The sequence below is a fragment of the Bufo bufo genome, chromosome 6 (genome assembly GCF_905171765.1).
Source record: "Bufo bufo chromosome 6, aBufBuf1.1, whole genome shotgun sequence".
Taxonomy (NCBI): Eukaryota; Metazoa; Chordata; class Amphibia; order Anura; family Bufonidae; genus Bufo; species Bufo bufo.
Genome location: NC_053394.1, coordinates 290,963,071 through 290,986,671, shown reverse-complemented (window position 1 = coordinate 290,986,671; position 23,601 = coordinate 290,963,071). Strand labels below are relative to the sequence as shown.

The following is a 23,601-nucleotide window of genomic DNA, read 5'->3' as shown; positions in this document are numbered from 1 at the left end:
TTGATAAGCAGAAGGCATAGCTTGCTGGCTGAGTACGGCATTGGATTTTTACTGAACCAAAGATCATATCAGGCATCACGCCAGGCAACATACAGCACAGTGAAAGTAGCAGTGATAACACAGCTGTGATAAGTGCACTAATAAGGGCTTCACATAGGGTAATTCCATGCATATACTGCTAACAACTCTGTTCCTCCCCTCTTGGTAGAAATAGTCTGGTCCTGCTTCCGGCCAAGAAGGGAAGTCCTGTGCAGACACAGAGAGGGGTGGAAGGCGGTCTACAGAGAGATCAACATTATTCTGCCTCAAGAGCATACTTGAGAGACAAGACAGCAGAGTAAACAGCTGAAAACTGCATTCCAGACACTGCTGTATGGTAGGGACTACAGCTCCGACACCCATCAACCAAGACTTCTACTAGGCCAGTTAAAGCTAAAGTCTGATAGTGGACATCTACATCCACAAGTGCTAAGTTGCAGCCATCCAACCAGCCTTTATACTTCCTGGTGCCAGAAACTGCTCTTTGAAATTGCTGCTACTGGATGTTCCGCAGGTTATACTTTGTATCAAGTAAAAAGAGGCTGTTATACATTTACTTCTGGTCTTATTCTTCAAACCTTATTTCCACTGTGACGAAACACTTCATCAGGGTTTCTACCACGCCCATCCTCTACATATGGACTAACAGGATCTGTACAAGGCATGCTCTACTACATCGCCTTATTGGCTCATAGTGCTCTGCTTTCCGACAAGTTTTATCTGGTACACGTTCCCATTCTTGTACTAACAGACTCTGCAGTATGGAGACAAGCGATTGATATGGCGATCGCTTGTCCTTATAGAAAATCATTATTCTTGGGCAGTAGATCATTGTTTCGACAGAACCATCTGCTGCACAGGAACGCTGATTTTCGGTGCTGGCAGAACACATGATCCCCTGATGAACGAACGTTTGCTTGTTCATCGTGTGACTGCCGACACCTTTCACACAGGCAGATTATTGGAAACGAGCATCTATACAAACACTCATGCCCGATAATCTGCCAGATGATCAGTCCATGTAAAAGGACCTTAAAACCCATATGTGATCTTAGCAGTATTTACAGTCAATGGGAATTTACTATGAGAATAGACAGGTTATAAAGGTACTGTACATGAGGTGGAGGTCCAGTCTCTGTGACCCCCACTGTCCTCACCCAAAGGGCAAGATGAGCTTGAGCTGTCTCTTTCCACAATTATAAACCACTGCTTTGGGGACACAAAGGGACATATTTCTACTATGTATAAGATTTGAAAAAAGAGGCTTTGTTCCTCCAGAAAGAGTGCCACCCTTCTCCACAGGCTGAGTCTGGTACTGCAGATCAGCCCAATTTATGTTTCTAGTGTAAAGATAACACTTCCCAGAAGATCTGTACAGACTTTGGGCCACCCAAGAATTCTGGGAGATTTCAGCTCTAAGGTCTACAGAATTGTGACTGCAGCACTGCAGTACACTACACACTGTAACTCAGGATCGGCACACTTTAAGTATTGTATTGTATAGTTACATAGTTAATACGGTTGAAAAAAGACCATCAAGTTCAACCAAGGGATAGATGGGTATACGAATCCCAGTTACTCAACTGTTTGTGTTCATCTTGGAGGGCAGGTATCATACCTTGAGGTACGGGTCAGGGAAGTATTGGGTCTGGAACATAAAAGCTTTTAGGGTCTCTGGTGTAAAAGGTTATATCTTATATAAGCATGTGAGGATTCCAAGTCTGGGACTACATCATTAAGAATATCTTAAATAAGAATTTCTGGGCATGCTGGAAATAACTGTTTATTGCAGACCATGTAAGTGCTATGCCCTTGTCACCCCACTAGAGGGAGTGCTAACATATTGCTAGGGCATGCTATTACTATTTGATCATTGAGAGTTCAGTGGCAGCCATCCATAACGATCCTCATGATGAAGGTGCCGCATTTTTCTTCCCTGCACAGCACCACTCTCTTCCTGGGCACTTCACCTTAATGGACCTATGTTGCTGTGGATGTGAGTGGTACTGTGCAGAATCCCAAGGGTGGACTGGCCAAATACCCTACAGGGAAATTTCCCTGTGGGCTGATGCCCATGGGGCCACCCCTGCCCTCGTTATGGCTGCTGGTACATACCGATCTGATGTTCTCAACGTTAATTAAAGGGGTTGTCCGGGTTCAGCGATGAACCCAGACATATCCCCTTCTTCGCCCAGGCAGTCTGTATTGTGCAGGGCAAGGGCTTTTTTGTTTACAAGCTTACACTGCTAGGCGGAAGCCGCGGCCTAGCAGAGACCTGTTTAGCGCAGGGCAAGGGAGAGCATCGGAGCATGCAATGCTCCACTCAGAGTGGAAATGTCCGGGTTCTGCTCTGAACCCGGACAACCCCTTTAATGCTAGGGGCATCAGACACATATGCACCTGACCAGCGGCCTCAGGTGCCCTCAGTATGGTGATAGGGCAGTATTTTATGCTGCACCGTGGTATTTGGTTTTGCTGGGGCGGTATTGCTGGCCCTGCCTACTTATGGCTTGTGTTGGCCCTTACCCCATCTTCCGTCAATTTAGCCTACAACTTGGGGTCAATTTTACACTTTCAGGTCCCAGTCTGCCCCTGCAGGATCCTCCCGCAGCCTGTGTGCTCTTCTGCTCAGCTCTGCAGGCACGATGACGTCACTGCATTGTACCTGCTGCTGGGGAGAGTATGAAGTGCTCTGTTCAACAGGGGAACGGAGCTAGGCGACTATTACTTTTATTTATTAAGGGGGTTTTCCAAGATGTTAATACTGATAACCTATCCTCTGGATAGGTCATTGGTATCTGATTGGTGGGGGGTCTGACAACTGGGTCCCCTGCTGATAAGCTATTTGAAAAGGCACTGGTACTCCTGTGAGCGTCAGGCCTTCTCCGCGTTCACCAAGCACAGTGCCAGACTTTCTATAGCGGCTGTATTGCAGCTCAGCCCCATTCACTTCTATGGGGCTAAGCTGCGCCTAGGCCATGTGACCGATGAACGAGGCGTCACATGGCCTAGACAAAGCAGTGAGAAGGCTGCGGCACTACTGTCTTCTCGAAGAGCTGATCGTGGGGGTTCTGGGTGTCGGACCCCCACTGACCAGATACTGATGACCTATCTAGAGAATAGGTCATCAGTATTAACATCTTGGAAAACCCCTTTACAATACACGGACAGCACTACTGTAAGGGGGGCATAACTACTGTTTGGGGCATAACTGTGGGGGCACTTACAGGGCACACTGTGTGGGAACATAACTTCAGTGTAGGGGCGCTAAGAGGACATTATTACTATGTGAAGGCAGAATCGGCTGTGTATAGATTGGCACTGGGCAGAGTAAGAGCTGTGGCTTAGTGTAAAACAAGATGCCAGGTTTGGTTCAGTTCTCCCTCCTTTGAGAGGCATGTGCTTGGCTGTTTCCATATTCCACATCCAGGTTCAGCCATCCTGAGGGGGACCTTTAATGTCTTTATTACAAGATCAGGGAGGCTCCAGCTGACTGAAGGAGTCACTGCATCCCTTTCATCGTTTACCAGGCACCATCAAAGTCCTAAAGACACCTTTAAAGGGATTGTCCGGGCTACAGATACTGATGACCATGATCCCATACTCATCCCATACTCTTGGGGCGCTGCAGCACCCTGGCACACCTACTATACAGTGGACAGAATCTTCTGCGCTGTGTAGTTTCCAATGGGGTGGCTGCGCAGATTCACGGCTGGACTCCCACCAATCTGATCCTGACTGAGGGCAGCTCATCAGTATCTGCAGCCCAGACAACCCCTTTAAGTCAGTCCCAAGAAATGCTCCTTGAAGTACTTGGAAGGTATCACAGTGGAGGTACATCATGCTTTGTAACCAGCCTTTAAAAATTAAAAGCCTGGCTACCTCTAGGAAGGTTGTAGAGCCGGACACATCAGTAGTCACCCAACTTTCCCAGAAACAGATCAACCAAACCCAAGGGTTTCTATTCATTGGGTTCTAGTAGATAAAGACGATTAAAGGGACGGGTCGCCGGCCAGCACCTATAGTATCATTAACATGCTGCTCTCACATGAGCCCGAACCGAACTCACTGCCCTGTTTCCATGACAACACCCCATCACCACTCCCCCTCTGCCTCCTACTGGCAGCCGCTCAACCTTCCCCAACACTTTCCCGCCTCCTGATTGGCTGGCCCACTTTGTCCCCACCCAGTGCCGCAGTGGATAGATCGCCGAACATGGATGTTGATGCTGCTGTTTACAGGCACGCCCAGTGGGGCGTGGCCTCTGGCTCGATCTTCTCAGCCGGTGATTGAGTCCGCCTGGTAAGGTAAGATGGCGGATGGTGCTATTAGGTGCTGAGGAGACCGGACAGAAGAGGCAGACGGGGGGAATGCTGGGTATGAACAATGAAATCTCTGTCAGGGGCGCGCCGTATACTTGTGCACCCCCTGGTCCTGTGCACAGGATTGCTGTAGGCTGCTGTATACTTCCATAGCAGTGTGTATTGTGCAATGCCCTGGTATTTAGCTGTTACTCCCCATAGACTGGCAGCACAGGGGCATATCAAATAGCCCAGCATGTGGTTTATCCAGTCGTTTACATAGCCTTCCAATCTTCCGGAGGACTACAAAGCACAGCATGTCTTGTTAGCTGCTTGCTGAGAGTTGTAGTTCCCCAGCAGCTATGTTGCCTGCCTCACTGTCCACCATTGGTTACGCTGAGGCTACACAGTGACCCCCATCACATGGTTTCTGTCGCAGCTCTTTTCAGTTTTCTCAATGGAAATGTTCTGCCGCTAAAATCCGTTCTTCCGCATCTTTTAGTGGCGGCGGTTGTTGCGGTTCACATTGGCCAGAATGTCAGTTTCTACAAATCTATCAAGATGGCGTATAAAACATTAGGTGCAACCCACGGCGTACCGGACACACTCCTCATTATGCCACTTCATCACATCCATGCCAGGTTTTTAACTTGGCGTGAGCGTTGCGAGCTCTTTAACCACACCCCTTTGAGGCATTGGTTACTCAACGGTGTCATATATGGCGCATTTAGTTTGGTTGTGTCTCCCATGTGGTTAACGTGTCCTCTCTCTCCCGTTGTATTACAGATAGCGGGCGGTGGCTGCCCATGTTCTGCCTGGCCAGGCATCGTCATCCCCCAAGTACTGGACGCAAATGAGAATGGAAGACATGTCTCTGTCTGGCCTGGATAACAGTAAACTGGAGGTGAGGCGGCTCAATAGGCGACCTATAGGGTACAATCGCACTTTTTATAATGCTAGTCTATGGTGTCGCCCTAAAATCCACCTTGGATGCGCTTTTTGCGACGTGTTGCAGTCGCAGCATGTCATCGTGTAGCCCTAGCCTAAAGTGGCCACCCACATCAGATGAATGTCGCTGAACAGCCAGCCATCTCATGTGTATTGGGGTGTCCACACCGTGCCCGATGGCAGATGTTTTCAAGGGAGAAGCAGTCGTAAGAGGTGTCTGGCAGCGACTGATTCTCCCTGAGAACACATGCACACTCAGTCAAGCCAAGCATACATGTATATGGGGAGCCTCTGAAGGAATAACTAACAGCCAAACATTCAGCTGCCAGTTATCTGACCAACACTTAACCCGGGTCTGACTGTTGATCGCAAGATTGGGGGTCCTAGGGTCGTGCATAGGACTGCTGGAAATAACTGAGCGCTGTACTCTGTTAGGCTACTTTCACACTGGCGTTTGGTGCGGATCCGTCATGGATCTGCACAAACGCTTCCATTCAGATAATACAACCGCATGCATCCGTTCAGAACGGATCCGTTTGTATTATCTGTAACATAGCCAACGGATCCGTCCCCGTTGACTTACATTGTGTGCATCGTCAGGCGCTGCAAGCAGCGTTTTGGTGTCCGCCTTCAAAGCGGAATGGAGACGGAACGAAGGCAAACTGATGCATTCTGAGCGGATCCTTTTCTATTCAGAATGCATTAGGGCAAAACTGATCTGTTTTGGACCGCTTGTGAGAGCCCTTAACGGATCTCACAAACGGAAAGCCAAAATGCTAGTGTGAAAGTAGCCTTAGCTTAAAGGAGTTAGGCCCCTTGCAGACGAGCGTGTCCGGATTAGGTCTGGATGCGTTGCAGATGCTTTCAGTGAAAACTGCGCGATTTCGCAAGCAAGTCCATTCAATTTAGTATGCAATTGCGTTCAGTTGTTATCGCACGGGTGCAATGCCATTTAATGTGTTTTTCACGCGCGTGATAAAAAAAACTGAATGTTTGCAAACAACATCTCTTACCAACCATCCATGAAAAACGCATTGCATCCGCACTTGCTTCCGGATGCAATGCGATTTTCACGCAGCCCTATTAACTTCTATTGGGGTTGCGTGAAAATCGCAGAATATAGAACATGCTGCGATTTTGACGCAACGCAGAACTGATGTGTGAAAATCAACGCTCATGTACACAGACTCATTGAAATAAATGGGTCCGTATTCCGTGCGGGCGCAATGCGTTCGCATCACGCATTGCACCCGCACGGAATACTCGCTCGTGGGCAAGGGGCCTTATCCGACTCTTTGTCGGATGAGCATGATTAACATCTGATCGGTAGGGGTCTGACACCCGGGACCCCGGCCGATCATCTGATTGAGAAAGCGTCGGTGCTGCTGTGAGCCAGTAACCGTCATGACCATCGGTCTCGTGACTTAGGCGCAGCTCTGCCCCATTCATAAAAAAGCAAAAGGAAAAAAATAAATGCTGTTTGTTTTTTTTTTAACAATTTCGTAAAAATGGCTATGATAGCCTGAGTCCGGATACACAGCTGTAATATGCTTTTCCTGTGTTCACAGGGACACTATAAATAAAGTTAATTGAGAGTTCTTGGATGCACTCACTCTTTACCATATTTTAGCAATTCTACATTTATCATTGGAGGTGGTAGCTTCCATTACTTTGAGTTAATTCCATCTTATAAAGTGCTGTTACTAGGATATAATTTGGTGGGGGTCCGACCTCTGGTATACCCCCGGATCCTGAGGAGGAAGGGGTCTCAGCACTGGTTTAGCGCTGCGTTCCTGCACACTGGATGGTTATACGTTGATATCTGCCTGGTGGACATGCTTATGTGCCACTTACTGACACTAATTCCGCCCTTCCTTAGGCTCTTGCTCATGACATATACACTGACCTGGTGGAGGACACGTGTCTCGGGCTGAGTTTTGAGGTTCACAGAGCTGTTAAGTGCGGATACTTCTTACTGGACGAGACAGACCCTGAAAGTATGAAGGATTTTGGTAGGTAGCTATTTACTATGTATGTGTAATCTGTCTTGTGTCACATCTTAACCCATATACAGTTAGGTCCATATATATTTGGACAGAGACAACCTTTTTCTGATTCTTGTTCTGCACATTACCACAATGGATTTTTACCCAAACAATTCAGATGCAGTTGAAGTTCAGACTTTCAGCTTTAATTCAGTGGGTTGAACAAAATGATTGCATAAAAATATGAGGAACTAAAGTATTTTTTTAACTCAATCCCTATATTTCAGGGGCTCAAAAGTAATTGGACAAATTAAATAATTGTAAATAAATTGTTAATTTCTAATACTTGGCTGAAAACCCTTTGTTGGCAATGACTGCCTGAAGTCTTGAACTCATAAACATCACCAGACGCGTCCTCAGGGATTCTGTCATGACATTTGAGGCCTATAACCTAAACATATGGCCAGGTCCCTAATAATAACCTGAATCCGAAACTGTCCTTATTAAATGTGCCTGTGGCTCTATTAGCACATAAAACAGGTTTTTATAACCTGTCATTCACCTACCTAAGGTGCCCAAGGGGACGTCGCTTCATACAGGGTTCCCGGCTGCAGCCATCTCCGTCTGGTGCCCAGCGCCGCCTTCCCACTAGAAATCGCCGCCCTCCCTTTCTATAGAGCCGCCTTCCTCACCTCAGCGCCGCCTCCGAAATTGTCCGCTCCCTCAGCCAGATCCCGTGCGGCTGTGAGAGGATGGCTGCAATAGGGCGGTCAAGGCAGGTTTGAGCGAAGTGCGCTGGCTGGCGCATGCGCACTTCGCTCAACGAGTCCGCGCGGGATCTGGGTGAGGAAGGCAGCTCTATAGAAAGGGAGGGCGGCGATTTCTAGTGGGGAGGCGGCGCTGGGCACCAGATGGAGATGGCTGCAGCCGGGCACCCTGTATGATGAGACGTCCCCTTGGGCACCTTAGGAAGGTGAATGACAGGTTATAAAAACCTGTTTTATGTGCTAATAGAGCCACAGGCAGATTTAATAAGTACAGTTTCGGATTCAGGTTATTTGTACGGACCTGGCCATGTGTTTAGGTTATAGGGCTAAAATGTCATGACAGAATCCCTTTAATACTCTGCCGGCCTTTACTGCAGCGGTTTTCAGTTGCTGTTTGTTTCTGGGCCTTTCTGTCTGGAGTTTATTCTTTAACAAGAGAAATGCTCTGTTGGGTTCTGTTTGGTTCACATCAGGGACTGACTTGGCCATTCAGGAATATTCCACTTCTTCGCTTTAATAAACCCCTGGGTTGCTTTGGCTTTATGTTTTGGGTCATTGGTCGGCGTTTCATAATACAGATGGACAATCAGTGTGGCTGGATTTGAGCACACAGTAGGTCTCTGACAACCCCATAATTCATCCGGCTGCTTCTGTCCTGTGTCCCATCATCAATAAACACTAGGGACCCAGTGCCACTGGCACCCATGCATGCCCAAGCCATCACACTGCCTCCGCCATGTTCTACAGATGATGTGGTATGCTTTGGATCATGAGCTGTACCATGCCTTCGCCATACTTTATTTCTTTCCATCATTCTGGTAGAGGTTGATCTTGGTTTCATCTGTCCAAAGAATGTTCTTCCAGAAATGTGCTGGTTTTTAAGAAGTCCTCTCTTTATGGTAGATTTGGATATTGATACGCCTATATCCTGGAGCGTGTTGTTCACTTGGTTGGCTGTTGTGAAGGGGTTTCTCTTCACCATGGCAATTATTCTGCGATCATCCACCACTGTTGTCTTCCATGGGCATCCAGGTCTTTTTGCATTGTTGAGGTCAGCTGTGCTTTCTCTCTTTCTCAGGATGTACCAAACTGTAGATTTTGCCACTCCTAATAGTGTAGCAATTTCTCGGATGGGTTTTTTCTGTTTTCGCAGATGGATGGCTTGTTTCACCTCAAATCAACTCCAGGCCTTTTATGTGCTTAATTGAGAATGAAATAATGAAGGAATTGCCAACACCTGCCCAGGAAATATCCTTTGCGTCAATTGTCCAATTACTTTTGGTCCCTTTAAAAACAGGATGCCACATGTAAAGGAGCTGAAACTCCTAAACCCTTCATCCAATTTTAATGTAGATACCCTCAAATGAAAGCTAAAAGTCTGGGCTTGATGTCTATGTCCATTAAATAATTATAACTTGAATATGTTTTAGTAAACAGGTAATAATTTTTTTTTGCCAGTGTCCAAATATCTGTGGATTTAACTGTATAATGCGTAGTATGTCTTTTAACGTCAGAGGATATAGGTGACATATGTTAGAGGCATCCCCCTGAGGTGTACATTACAAATGGACTGTGAACACACCCTTACATGGCCATACCACCCATGACTCTGCTCAGTCTTTGACATCAAACAGCACGTGTTACATGGGTTCAGGGAGTCGTTCAGTTGCAGCACCCCCTGATCTCCAAATAAGACACCCCCACAAGGAATAGACAGAAAGTGGTATTATGTATGTATTATTATTCCAGTACAGTGGGGTCTATGAGAAGCAGGTTGCCCGGTTTATTTGATAGATGTATAACTGAACATCATTCCTGCATACTACGTTCCAGAAGACCGGCCGCTCTTCTCATTTTGTTTTCCTCTGCTCCTGTCTATTTTTGCAGAAATCATAGACCAGCCGGGTGTAGACATCTTTGGCCAGGTCTATAATCAGTGGAAGAGCAAAGAGTGTGTGTGTCCCAACTGTAATCGCAGTATAGCAGCCTCCCGCTTTGCCCCCCACCTTGAGAAATGTTTAGGCATGGGGCGGAACAGCAGCCGCATTGCTAATCGAAGGTAAGTGGGGGGGGGTAATGATAATGTGTGCCCTTCTCCTCTCAGACACGTGGAAGGAAAAGCTGAATTGTGCATGCAGTTATTCCGTCACCCCCCCCCCCCCCCCCCATTTCCCCCCCACTTAGATAGGCATAACTGATTCTTATCTGTATCTATTTCTAAAGCTTGGTGACCAATCTGGCCTCCTTTCTAGTTTCCATGGGGTTAGCACTCAGCTTTCCCATATTCCTGAATGTTAAGTTGGTGCCTAGAAAAGCTGGGTTACAACTCTTATGACCTCAGTAACGGCAGCCATATTGGTTGTCACCCAGCTTTAAGAGTTATAAGAGATGACTGAATAGAAGGTATGTCATGGCACTTCATGGGGGATAACTTTTTTTCTAAGTGGAAAAGCCCCTTTAAATCTGTACCTGATAAAGTGAATGACATCCAGAATCCTAGGATATGTCAATCACTCTGTTCTCGCATATCACTGCTTTTAAAGGGGTCCCGCGACAACAAGCTCGGGACCCTCCACTCACGGCTAACAGTGGTTCTCATTCTGTGAATTTAACCATTTACCTGAATGGCCAGCATATAAGTGCTACATTTGCCCTGCATGTGAAGTGTACTACCACAAGTGTCTGGAGCTCAGGGAAGCTGGTCAGTTGAATATCATTTTTAAGCGCTAAGTTTGGGGACTGACCTTTACTGGGCCAATCAATAGATGGCTTCTTACAGTGCCGCAGAAACTGCATGGTGTCCTGGACTTTTTGGGTTGAACCCAGGCTGATTGCAGTGGCAGGCGCTTGTACCTACATGACCTGTCCTGTGACCTTAGATTGATTATGGACTTGTAACTGATTTTCAGGATTGCAAGCAGTAATAATATGAATAAGTCGGAGAGTGACCAGGAAGACAATGACGATGTCAATGATAATGACTGGTCATATGGAGCAGAGAAGAAAGGTGCGTTTAGTCAATCTGGAGGTAACTAACATGCTGCATTTATTACTATACTGCATTTTATTTTATTTTTTTGTTCCATTCATTGACCCAAACTGAAAGTTTTTTTTTTCCTTTTTTCCCCCCCTCCCCCTTTTCTGCGTCTTTCCCCCTCCCCCTTTTCTGCGTCAATGCCCTGTCTGTCTTGTGTTCCTTTTTTGTCCTGCCTGGTAAACCTTTTCTACTCTATGTTCTGTCCCCATGTTGTTTTCTCCTCCCCTGCTGTGTCCTGGATCACTACTCCTGTTATATCTGTGCCCACCTTCCTTCTGTAGCTAAGAAGAGAAAATCAGAAAAGGTAAGAGATTTTCCTACTCTGTCTCCTTAAGTCAAATACAAAAATATCTAACCTTGCATAGAAGGAAAGCAACATTTTATGTAAAGGAATTTATATTCCGTGTTCTATACCTAGTGCAGGACCTGATGGAGGTGGAGCATGGACGGGGATTCAAAGAACACCAGAGGATTTGTGTCATGCTCCACCCCCTCAGGCACAGCACTTGGCATACAGCTATGTATTAATTTTCCTGGAGTGTTCCTTTAAGCACTCAGTTGTTTTGGTTTGTTAAGAAGCCATACCTATCTGTTATGGGATCTCCCAATGCCACTCCTGTCTATAATATGGCTACAGATGGAGGCGCAAAAGATCAGACCCGTCGCTCTGGATCCTCCCCTTGTACCACACTGGCTATGGGGATGCCGAGCGACGTTTGGTCACATGCACCTCCAGTGAGACCGGAGTGGCGTGCTTTCAGAAGATACTGTCTTTCCAAGTGGGCCTTCTCAACCAACAAAAACTGCACAGAACTAAAGAGAAAAAAACGGATGGGTGAATGTATTAGATTACTGTTTAGTGCACCAGCCTTAGTTTGGGGATGTCGCAAATATATTTAAAAAAAAGAGATTTATGACATTGCCTATTTTTACTTTGCTGTTTGCACTCTACATACAGTCCTGATCAAAAGTTTAAGACCACTTGAAAAATGGCAAAAAAATCATATTTAGCATGGCTGGATCTTAACAAGGTTCCAAGTAGAGCTTCAACATGCAACAAGAAGAAATGGGAGTGAGACAAAACATTTTTTGAGCATTCAATTTTATGAAAACAACGAATAAACTGAAACAGGCTGTTTTTCAGCTGATCAAAAGTTTAGGACCACATGCCTTTAAAAGGCCAAATCTGTGCAAAGATGTGGATTCATTGTCATTTTCTGTCGGGTAGTCACACGTTGTGATGGCAAAGGCAAAAAAAACTCCCTTTTTGAACGTGGTCGGGTTGTTGAACTGCATAAGCAGGGTCTCTCACAGTGCCATCGCTGCTGAGGTGGGACGCAGTAAGGGTCCATTCACACGTCCGTAAGTGTTTTGCGGATCCGCAAAACGTGGACACCTGCAATGTGTGATCCGCAATTTGCGGATCCGCACATCACAGACACTATAATAGAAAATGCCTTTTCTGGTCCGCAATTGCGGACAAGAATAGGACATGTTCTATTTTTTCCAGGACCGAAATTGCGGATCCCGAAAAAACGGGTGCGGATCCAGGAAATGTACATTTGCATCCGTTCCAGCCCCATTGAAAGTGAATGGGTCAGCAAATTGCAGAACGAATGCGGACCCAAATTACGGACGTGTAAATGGACCCTAAGACAGTCATTTGGAATTTCTTAAATGATCCTGAGGGTTATGGAACAAAAAAGACTCAAAAAAATTTTATCAGCACTGAGCCGGAGGATCCAATTGGCTGTCCGTCAAGACACTGGACGATCCTCGACCCAAATTAAGGCCCTTACTGGTGCTGACTGCAGCCCCATAACCATCAGACGGCATCTGAGACTGAAGGGCTTCAAAAACAAAAAACGTCTTCAAAGACCTCGTCTCCTTGAACGCCACAGAACTGCTCGTTTGGACTTTGCAAGAGAGTACCAAACATGGGAGATTCAAAGGTGGAAGAAAGTTTTATTCTCTGATGAAATCTTTTTTTAACCTTGCTGGTCCTGATGGTTTCCAACATTACTGGCATGACAAGCAGATCCCACCTGAGATGTTTTCTACGCGCCACAGTGGAGGGGGCGCCATAATGGTCTGGGGTGCTTTTTCCTTCAGTGGAACAATGGAGCTTCAGGAAGTGCAGGGGCGTCAAACGGCCGCTGGCTATGTCCAGATGTTGCAGAGAGCATTCCTCATGACTGAGGGCCCTCGTCTGTGTGGTAACGACTGGGTTTTTAAACAGGACAACGCTACAGTACACAATGCCCACAGGACAAGGGACTTCTTCAAGGAGAATAACATCACTCTTTTGGCCCATCCTGCGTGTTCCCCTGATCTAAATCCAATTGAGAACCTTTGGGGATGGATGGCAAGGGAAGTTTACAAAAATGGACAACAGTTCCAGACAGTAGATGCCCTTCGTGCGGCCGTCTTCACCACTTGGAGAAATGTTCCCACTCACCTCATGGAAACGCTTGCATCAAGCATGCCGAAACGAATTTTGGAAGTGATAAACAATAACTGCGGAGCTACTCATTACTGAGTTCATGTTTGGAAGTTGGATTTCTGTTTTGGGGGGGTTTAGTTTTTTTTTGGAGGTGTGGTCCTAAACTTTTGATCCGCTGAAAAACAGCCTGTTTCAGTTTATTCGTTTTCATTAAATTGAATGCTCAAAAAATGTTTTGTCTGACTCCCATTTCTTCTTCTTGCATGTTGAAGCTCTACTTGGAACCTTGTTAAGATCCAGCCATGCTAAATATGATTTTTTGCAATTTTTCAAGTGTTCTTAACCTGGTAAATGAATTGTTCAGAGTATTTTGGTCGTGTGGATACCTAATAAGTGTATCCTTTTTTTTTTTTTTTTTTTTTGCTTTTACGTATCGTATGCACAATAAAATGTATTTTATGTAAATTTAGTTATTTTATTTTTTGGTATTTTTTTTTTTTGTTTTTACATTTTTTTTTTTTTTTTTTTTTTTTTTTTTTTCTTATTGCATTAAAAAAATTACTTAAGAATTACTGTATTATATTTTATACTTATAATGTATTGGCATACTTCTGTACATTGATAGATTATGCTATGTCTCTGTGGCACAGGCTGTGGTTAGGTTAACACTGGTGTGTCCTAACAGCAGGATTACTGAACTTATAGTTCTGGTGACTATTCTGGATCCTCAGGGCTGACTACAGAGGGTTTACTCAGATCAGATCACTGAGACACAATCAGAGGGGGAAATCCCCTTTGATCATGCCATGCTCACAAACTTCAGGGTTAAGAGTTGGGATTGGAGCTACCTCTGATCCTGGCTCTAGAGCTAAAGGCTGCTCTAAGAACCAGAGCTGTTACACTTTGTTCGTAGAGCAGGAGCGCGCACAGCGACGACTAAAGACTGGTGATTTATTTTTTTTCATACACTATTAAGGCTACTTTCACACTAGCGTTCGGAGCGGATCCGTCTGATGTTTCATCAGACGGATCCGCTCCGATAATGCAGACGTTCGCATCCGTTCAGAACGGATCCGTCTGCATTAAAACTTAGAAAATTTTCTAAGTGTGAAAGTAGCCTGAGCGGATCCGTTCAGACTTTACATTGAAAGTCAATGGGGAACGGATCCGCTTGAAGATTGAGCCACATTGTGTCATCTTCAAGCGGATCCGTCCCCATTGACTTACATTGTAAGTGTGGACGGATCCGCTCGCCTCCGCACGGCCAGGCGGACACCCGAACGCTGCAAGCAGCGTTCAGCTGTCCGCCTGGCCGTGCGGAGGCGAGCGGAGCGGAGGCTGAACGCCGCCAGACTGATGCAGTCTGAGCGGATCCGCATCCATTCAGACTGCATCAGGGCTGGACGGAAGCGTTCTGCTCCGCTCGTGAGCCCCTTCAAACGGAGCTCACGAGCGGACAGCAGAACGCTAGTGTGAAAGTAGCCTAATGTGGTTCTATAATTTTCATTCATCTTTCAGAATCCAAACTCTCCGCGGAGATCAAAATCTATAAAACACAAAAATGGTAAGTTGTACATTTAAAGTAAGAAATAACACTTGGCCCTCTCCGTTTCTATAGACTAGAAGTTCCAGCATGCTCTACACAATGTTTTTAAGGGCTCATGCACACAAACGTATTTTCTTTCCATGTCCGTTTTGTTAGTTTTTTTTTCTTGAGGACCGTATTCGGAGCCATTAATTTCTATGGGTCTGCAAAAAAAACAAAACGGAAGTTTCTCCGTGTGCATTTTGTTTCCATATGTCCGTTCTGCAAAAAAAAATAGAACATGTCCTATTTTTGTCTGCATTATGGACAAGGATAGGACTGTTCTATAATGGGCCAGTTGTTCCTTTCCGCAAAATACGAAATGTATACAGAAGTCATCTGTATTTTTTGTGGACCGCAAAATACATACGGTCGTGTGCATGAGTCCTAATAGTATTGGCGGGGGGGGGGGATATTTACTGCCTCTGGAGGCTGCACTGTATGTTCTATCAAAAGTTCATCCTTTTCCTATTCTCCTAGGGGACCTCTCCGTAAACACAGACCCGTTTAAGGTACTTTTTATAACTCCCATGGAAATTTTTAACAAATGTAGATGTGGTTATCTATGTTTTTCTTTTTTATTTGGTTAGTCATTTGATGAAATTCTTAGGGAAAGCAATAACACTAATCAGCAGTGGTTTGCTGCACAGCGCCATTCATATATGTGTGGCTGTGCCTGGTACTGCAGCTTAGAGCCACTATTTGTCAGTCATCACATTGACTAGCATTAGTCAGCATCTCCCTAGCCTGAAATGGCTGATAAGAGGCAACAATAGATTCCATTCAAATGCAGAGCAGAGGACAATCAGTTTCTTTGTGCCCATTTAGGGGGGAAGGAGGAAGTCATTTTGATGCACATACTGTTGTAAAAATAGAAATTTATTGGTATTTTATTAAATCCATTCTTTTTCTTATGACTACGTTCACATCTGCGGCGCTAATCCATTCTCCTTTCCCAGTATAGCAACTGTACAAAAAACCCCCCGGAAGCATCAGATGCAATATATGCAGCACACCAGCAGTGCCCAGCGGATCCCATGGACTATATTGGGATCTGTTGGGTTTATGCAATTCTGCCAGACAAAATACTTCCATGTTTGTCCCGCTTTTTTGCTGGAATCAGCGATGGAGACTCCTGACAGAATCCCTGTCGCAGATCTGAACCAGGCCTAAGAGTTGTCAGCCGCCAAAATGACGTGCGCTCTTACGGCGGAGCATTGTGCGATATTTTCATGATCTTATATCTTTTCTCAACAGCAGTACAGTAGCAGTTCAGGAATTAGTTATGAAAATCTGGGTCCAGAGGAGTTACATACCCTGCTAACCACGGTAAGAGGACGTCCTCATTAGCCTGCCATCCCTTGCGTCAGGCTCACTCCCCAGCTTTTGCCTTTTGAAACTGATTTTCTTCTGCAGATTTTGCATCTTCACGATGTATCAATGTGAAGTGAAATCTTCCCAAACTAAGGGTCCATTCACACATCAGTGTGTGTTTTGCGGATCCGCAAAACACGGACATCGGCAATGTGCGTTCCGCATTTTGCGGACCGCACATCGCCAACACTTAATAGAAAATGCCTAATCTTGTCCGCAATTGCAGACAAGAATAGGACATGTTCTATTTTTTTTCGGGAACGGAATTGCGGACCCGGAAGTGCGGATCTGCAATTCTGGATCCGGGCAGCACATATCGCGGCCCCATAGAAATGAATGGGTCCACAATTCCGTTCCGCAAAATGCGGAACAGAATTGCGGACGTGTGAATGGAGCCTAAGGCCTCTTTCACACGAGCGATACGGATTGTGTCAGGATCTCTTCGGGGAACATCTGAATCAGTTAATTCTGCAATTGCGTTCAGTGTGTGCGTTTTCCCCCCCGGACGGATTGTATCCATTTTTCACGTGCATGAGGGGAAAACTGAAGAATAACATCGCCTAACAACCTTCAATAAAAAATGCATTGCATCTGAACGATTGTATACTGATGCCTTCCTGGAGCCAGAGCTGAGTGAAAAACGCACAATATAGAACTTATTTTTATTTTATTTTTCTCCTGAACGCAAAGGTGATGAGTCAAAAACTCAGAGCCATAAAAATGAATGGGTCAGGATTCAGTCCGGATGCTATGCGTTTGCTACACGCATCACATCCGGATGGAAAGCTTGTTCTTGTGAAAGAGGCCTAACCATAATTCAGCTTTAAAGGGGTTCTGCACTTTCATTTAACTGATGATCTATCCTCTGGATAGATCATCAGCTTCTGATCGGCGGGGGTCCGACACCCGGGACCCTCGCCGATTAGCTGTTTGAGAAGGCAGCGGCGCTCCAGCAGCGCCGCGGCCTTCTCACTGTTTACCGCCGGCCCACTGACGTCACGACTAGTATCAACTGCCGTGGGCGGGGCTAAGCTCCATTCAAGTGAACAGAGCTTAGCCCCGCCCACGCTTGTTGATACTAGTCGTGACGTCAGTGGGCCGGCTGTAAACGGTGAGAAGGCCGCGGTGCTCCTGGAGCGCCTCTGCCTTCTCAAACAGCTGATTGGCAGGGGTCCCGGGTGTCGGACCCCTGCCGATCAGAAGCTGATGATCTATCCAGAGGATATTATCAGTTTAAACAAACTGCAGAACCCCTTTTAATGAGTGATAATCACTTAGCAGAATATAGATAAAAGCCACACAGTCCGCCATCACGCTGCTTCTCTGACTGATTTCACTGACCAGGGGACAGACGTATGTCTATAGAAGACAATCAGAGCAGAATGTTTATTGAAAACCTATTAGGAAAATGATTTTTAGCCCATAATAGGTGCAGTGCAAATATAGTTTTTTAAATCCCCCAAAGATTATATAGCCTTAAAAGGGGTATTTCCATTTGGACGTTGATGACCTATCTTGAACAGGACCTCACTGGGCGCTGCAGTGAATGAAGAGCAGGTCACGCACGCACAGATCACCATTCACTAATATAGGACTAGCGCACTGCTAGTTTCAGAAGTCTCATAGCAGTCAACTGAGAGAGCCGCACATGCTGCTTTCCGTTCTCTGTAGCAAGTGAATGAGCCTCGTTCTTGAGATGGGAATGTGTCCCAAGGTGAGTCCCACACCTGTCAGACCTTTATGGGGCCCAGATGGGAACGGCCCTTTAAGTATACCCAAGGTATAGTGCCCTGGAAAAATGGCATCTGGAGCATTCTTTGAAAAGGGAATCTGACGTAAAATATGAAGCCCATAAACGATGTTGGCAGCATCCGGAACATGCGCAGATGAAGCAGAGGCTTCACTAGAGCTCTGCATGACTACTCCTGAGACCACGACAGCCCAGATGACTATTCACAATGCAGTGTGCTGCTTCATAACTTTCTTTTTTCCATTTGTGCTGAAAGTGATATTTTAGAAAGTGACATCTTTACAAACCTATTACCAGCCTACCGTATATTACAATATGGCGGTGGTTTAAGGGCTGCATATGTGATGACAGGTTCCCTATGAAGGAGGCCCCTAGCTATGTTCTAACTGCATCGTATACATAGCGTTGTGCATTATGTCAAGTGGTTTCTACAGGGCTCTCTTCGCCTAGGAAAGGGGGCCATTTCCAGCATGAATGTAATAAGCGCTCAGCTTCTTTGTGTGAATGATCCTTAGTTGATTCATAGCAAAACCTCCTCACAAGGCCTTCATACACATCATACATTGTATACTGGTATTTCCAGTGTTCTTACTGCTGGTTGTGGCATAAGTATCTTGGTTGGCAAACCTTGCTTCAGTAACAAGCTATACAAGGTGGCATCAAGCTGGGGGTGTGGCACTGCAGGCACCATCATGCCCAACTCTTGTGTTTGAAGAACATAAAAAATCCAAGTCTTTAGCCTCAAATGTGTCACTAAAATGTGTTCTTTTCATTCCTAGCAATGTGGTGTAATATCCGAGCATACCAAGAAGATGTGTACGAGGTCTCTACGCTGCCCCCAACATACTGACGATCAGCGGAGGTCAGTCCGGGTTTACCTCCTCGGATCTTCAGCGTAAGTGATTTCTGTATAGTTCTAGACCTGTGAACCTGTAATAAAACACTTGTTCAATTTTACATAATCCCAGCTTGACTGGAGCTGGAAATAATAAGAGGATGTCTGAGGAATTTGCGGAACGGCATGGACAGCCTTTAATGTAACTGCCTATTCTTGTCCGTAAAGCGCGGACAATAATAGGACGTGTTATTTATTATTGTTTTGCGGGGCCACAAAACGGAGCAACGGATTGAATTGAATGGGTCCGCATCCGAGCCGCCAAAACTGCGGCTCGGATGCGGACCAAAACAACGGCCGTGTGCATGAGGCCTCAGGCCGCTGCACCTACCTAGGCATTAGACTTTGTTCACATCCTGATGCAGTTGAGGTTTAAAGAAGTTTCTGTGTTCTTACATTGATGGCCTCCCCTCCCCGGATCCTGTCACACCCTTGTAAACAAATAAATCCATGGGTTTTGATGTTTTTGCTGGCCTTTTTGGAACATTTGTAATGTGAGTGAGAGAAAAGCCAGAAAAAACCCCCACCAAACCCAGAGCGTGCTGGCCCAGATTTACTAATCTTATAAATGAGGTAAACATAGACAGGCTGTTAGTCCTGCACCATATTTATCACAGGGTTCAGGCTATATTCATCTATACCAGTGGTGCCCAACCATTTTTCATCTGAGGGCCGCACTAGACATGGTATAAATTTAGCGGGCCAGAACGAGGTTGCTTTGCCAGAAAGAAATGCAAAACCTGTGAGGGGGCACGTGTGAGCATTACTAAAATACATAATACGTAGGCCTTCAAATCTGCGTTGGAGGCTGCGTTTGGAGCCTCTGTTGCAGATTCTGTTAAAAGAACAGACAAAAAAGCCTTGTATGCAGCACTTTTGTGTCCGGTAAAAAGGCAGATCCTGAATGGAAACTGAACAGATCCGATCATAGTCGGTGAAGTCTGTTCAGCTTCTTCCCTGTGGGGAGACAGGAGGAGGGGGGGAGCAGGGTCACTAGTGGGGCGACAGGAGGAGGGGGGGAACAGGGTCACTAGTGGGGCGACAAGAGGAGGGGGGAGCAGGGTCACTAGTGGGGCGACAGGAGGAGGGGGGAGCAGGGTCACTAGTGGGGTGACAGGAGGAGGGGGGGAGCAGGGTCACTAGTGGGGTGACAGGAGGAGGGGGGGGGAGCAGGGTCACTAGTGGGGTGACCGGGGACCACTCACATGAGTGCACAGCTCCTTACATCTCCAGCGGCCCTGTCATGTTTCCCAAAGTCCTCGGGCAGTGTGCCCCGTTCTCCTTACTACAGCCACCCCCGGGAGCCGACCCCTCCTCCTTCGAGCTCCCTCCAGCTTCCCCTGCTGCAGGACCTGTTTCGCTTCGGCGCGCGCCTATACCAACCAATTACAAAGCTCCTTGCTCTAAGGAGCTTTGCTATTGGTTATTTCAGGCACAGACAGCATCGCTACACTGCCTGTGCCATTCACAGCGCTCACTGCACTGATGAATGTGGGGGAAAAGTCTAAGGCGTAGACTTTTTCCATGGAGTCGCACGGGCCGCATGACACCGCTTTGCGGAGGTTGTTTTTACCCTGGCTGTGACGCTCTGCGCTGCGATTGGACAGCGCTACAGCCAGGGGAGAAGGAGACTCCCACAGAGAGAGACTGCGTCTCCTCCCCATTGCTCCGATACTCATTATTTGCTTACTGAGCGGGGAAAATACAGAGGGGCACAGCGCGGTGTAGGAGCGCTATTTTAACAAAACAGGCAGGGTGGCAGCATCAGCGGGGAGTACCCCGCAAGTGCAGGTACTTATCTCAATTAATAAAATCCGGTGAAAGGTCCTCTTTAACTCTTGTGGAACACCTCAAGGGTTAACAAAGTTTGTAACATCAGTTTTGAATAATTTGAGGGGTGTCGTTTCTAAAATGGGGTCATTTATGGATGGTTTCTATTATGTAAGCCCCACAAAATCACTTTATATCTCAATTGGTGCTAAAAAAAACGGTTTGGGAAATTTTCTTGAAATTCTAATCCTTCTAACGTCCTAAAAAAATAAAAGGACATTTACTAAATGTAAATATAGAGTAGACCTATGGGGAATGTTGACTGGTAACTATTTTATGAGATATTACTATCTGTCTTAAAAAAAGAGAAATTCAAATTTAGAAAATTGTTAATGTTTCCAAATTTTCTTCAAATATTATATATTTTTTTCTTTATAAATAAAGGAAAAAATATTGACCCAATTTACCACTAACATGAAGTACAATTTGTCACCAGGAAACTGGTTAGATAAGTAAAACCATTCCAAAGTGACACATGTCAGATTTGCAATAATAGGCCTGGGGCAGGAAGGTGAAAACTTGCCTGGGGTAGAATGGGTTAAAGTAACATATGGTTGCAGTGTTTTTTTTAACAAAATGTTAAAAATGCAGTGAAAACTAATTTTTTTGCCCTCCACAAACTATACTCTTAGCGTAGTCCTTTAAAATGTATGCAAACATGTCTGACGTATGCCCCAAATGTGATGTGGACATCTCCCTCTCCCTTCCCACGCAGCTCTCTCCCGGAGCCTGATGGCAGTACGGATAATGACAGTTTTGATGTGGTGGAAGGACAGGCGTTGATGGGTCGATTGCCGTGGGATGGATCCTCTGATATCTCTCCATCCGATTCTGTCTCCTCCAAAGCGAGTAAGTGGTTTTACGAGGAGGCTAAGAGGTCAGCTTCAGCTTACAGGGATTGTGCCAAGTTCTAGAGAGGATAACCTCTTACCTGTGGGGCTCTGACTGCTTGGTCCTCCATGGTCCTGAGAACACCCCCCCACCCCAATGACTGGAGAGGCAGATTGCACATGACCAGTGCCACTCCATTCATCTCTATGGGAGTGCCAGCGACGGATGAGCACTGTAAATCAGTTTGGCCCATTTCAACCATAAGTTAAAGGGGATGTGTGGGATTTTAAGAAATATGATTTGCAAGCGTCACCACGCAGCAGTCATGTAAATGATGTACGTGATCTCAACGCTGCAGGACTGTTGGGGAAATTTAACAGGTGAGTAATGGTTAATTTTTTTTTTTTTCGATCCAAACACGGATCCTGGCCGTGTGCATGTCGCCATTTTTAATTATTTATTTATTTATTAATTTTTTTTGTGGGGCAGCGAAACGGAGCTATGGATACGGACATGCGGTCCGCATCTAATCAGCAAAAGATGCGGACCGAAAATATGGTCATGTGCATGAGGCCTGAAGGGCATCTGTCGCCAGATTTGTACCTGTGAAACTGTCTGACGTGTTGCATGTGCGCTTGGCATCCAATTTGCCCACATTGCTGAGAAAAATCAAGTTTTAATATATGCAAATGAGCCTCTGTGAGCAATGAGGGCGTTGCTGTTACTCCTGGAGGCTTGGCTCTCCAACTGCTGTGCCCTCTGGACATTGACTGCCAGAACCAGGCAGTGTAAATGTGATCACACCTGTCAAAGTGGAGAGGGCGTGACAGCTGCAGGGAGAGCTAAGCCTCTAGGAGTAAAGGCAACGCCCCCATTGCTCCTAGAGGCTCATTTGCATGTATTAAAACCCCATTTTTCTCAGCAATGCAGGCAAATATGGACAAGGGAACAACACAGATGCCTTCAGCTGCCAAGGTCAGCCAGTTTCATAGGTACAAATCTGCTGACAGATGCCCTTAAAATCACAGCATACCGCTTTAAAGCTTTACACCCGCTTAGATGTAAGTGAATTCTGATTGGTCTTTGTTATCCTACGCTTAGGTACAAATAACTCCGATACACGGAAACCCAAAAAGAAAAAGCCAAGTCACATCAACATGAGTAGTGCAGGGGGAGCCAGCAAAAAGAAGAAACCCAAAGCCCCTGCACCATTAACGCCAGGAATGTACAGTGAACTCAACTGAGAGCAAGAGACGTTGTGTCATGGATCCAATGGCTCTGAGCCTGTGTCTACATGGGCTGTTACCTCTGCCTGCTTAGCCCACTGGCTGCAAATGGTTAATACCAGGCTCATCCTCCTCTCCCTCCCGTGATAAACCCACTACTGTGAAAAAACCCGAAACATGTCCTATGTCAAAGGAAAAAAAACGATGCCTTCTATCAGGCAACGTCCTCCTTCCCACCACTTGTGGTGTCTGCGTGCTGCCATGTTCTGTATGCTGCATCTGTGCTGCCAGTGATGTCAGAACTATAATGGGTGGAGTTTGTTTGGGGGGGGGGGGGGGGGCGGGACCACAGAACGAACGGGAGGTTATAATGGAGTCCTTCGCTGAGACTAAAAGTGTTAGACCCCTGCTGCTGAGGTCGAATGGAGATTTGGGGTCTTTCAGCAGATAACTGGACTGTGTAACACAACGGGACTCCAGTTTCCCCGTGCTAAAACTCTCATCTCTGGAACATTCTGGAATGCGAGACCTAAAACTTGAAGATTTTCACAAAAAAAAAAAAAAATCATGCAAGAAAAAAACTAAACAAA

General features: G+C 46.0%; 1 protein-coding gene across 5 annotated transcripts; it reads left to right on the top strand.

Annotated features, from left to right (window-relative positions):
- The first annotated feature begins 4,281 nt into the window (after nucleotides 1-4,281).
- ATXN7L3 (ataxin 7 like 3) lies at nucleotides 4,282-23,601 on the top strand. Of its 5 annotated transcripts, none has more exons than XM_040437215.1 (12): nucleotides 4,282-4,346; nucleotides 5,127-5,244; nucleotides 7,168-7,300; nucleotides 9,928-10,099; nucleotides 10,950-11,068; nucleotides 11,359-11,381; nucleotides 15,039-15,084; nucleotides 15,586-15,617; nucleotides 16,363-16,434; nucleotides 19,009-19,124; nucleotides 21,670-21,803; nucleotides 22,887-23,601. In XM_040437215.1, exons 2-12 carry the CDS (start codon nucleotides 5,194-5,196, stop codon nucleotides 23,027-23,029), a joined length of 1,041 nt encoding a protein of 346 aa, XP_040293149.1. In that variant the 5' UTR covers nucleotides 4,282-4,346; nucleotides 5,127-5,193; the 3' UTR covers nucleotides 23,030-23,601. The 5 variants fall into 5 exon arrangements, with proteins under 5 accessions (XP_040293149.1, XP_040293152.1, XP_040293151.1 ...); XM_040437218.1 differs by having other exon boundaries at nucleotides 4,327-4,416; nucleotides 10,950-11,047; nucleotides 16,366-16,434; XM_040437217.1 differs by having other exon boundaries at nucleotides 4,327-4,416; nucleotides 10,950-11,047.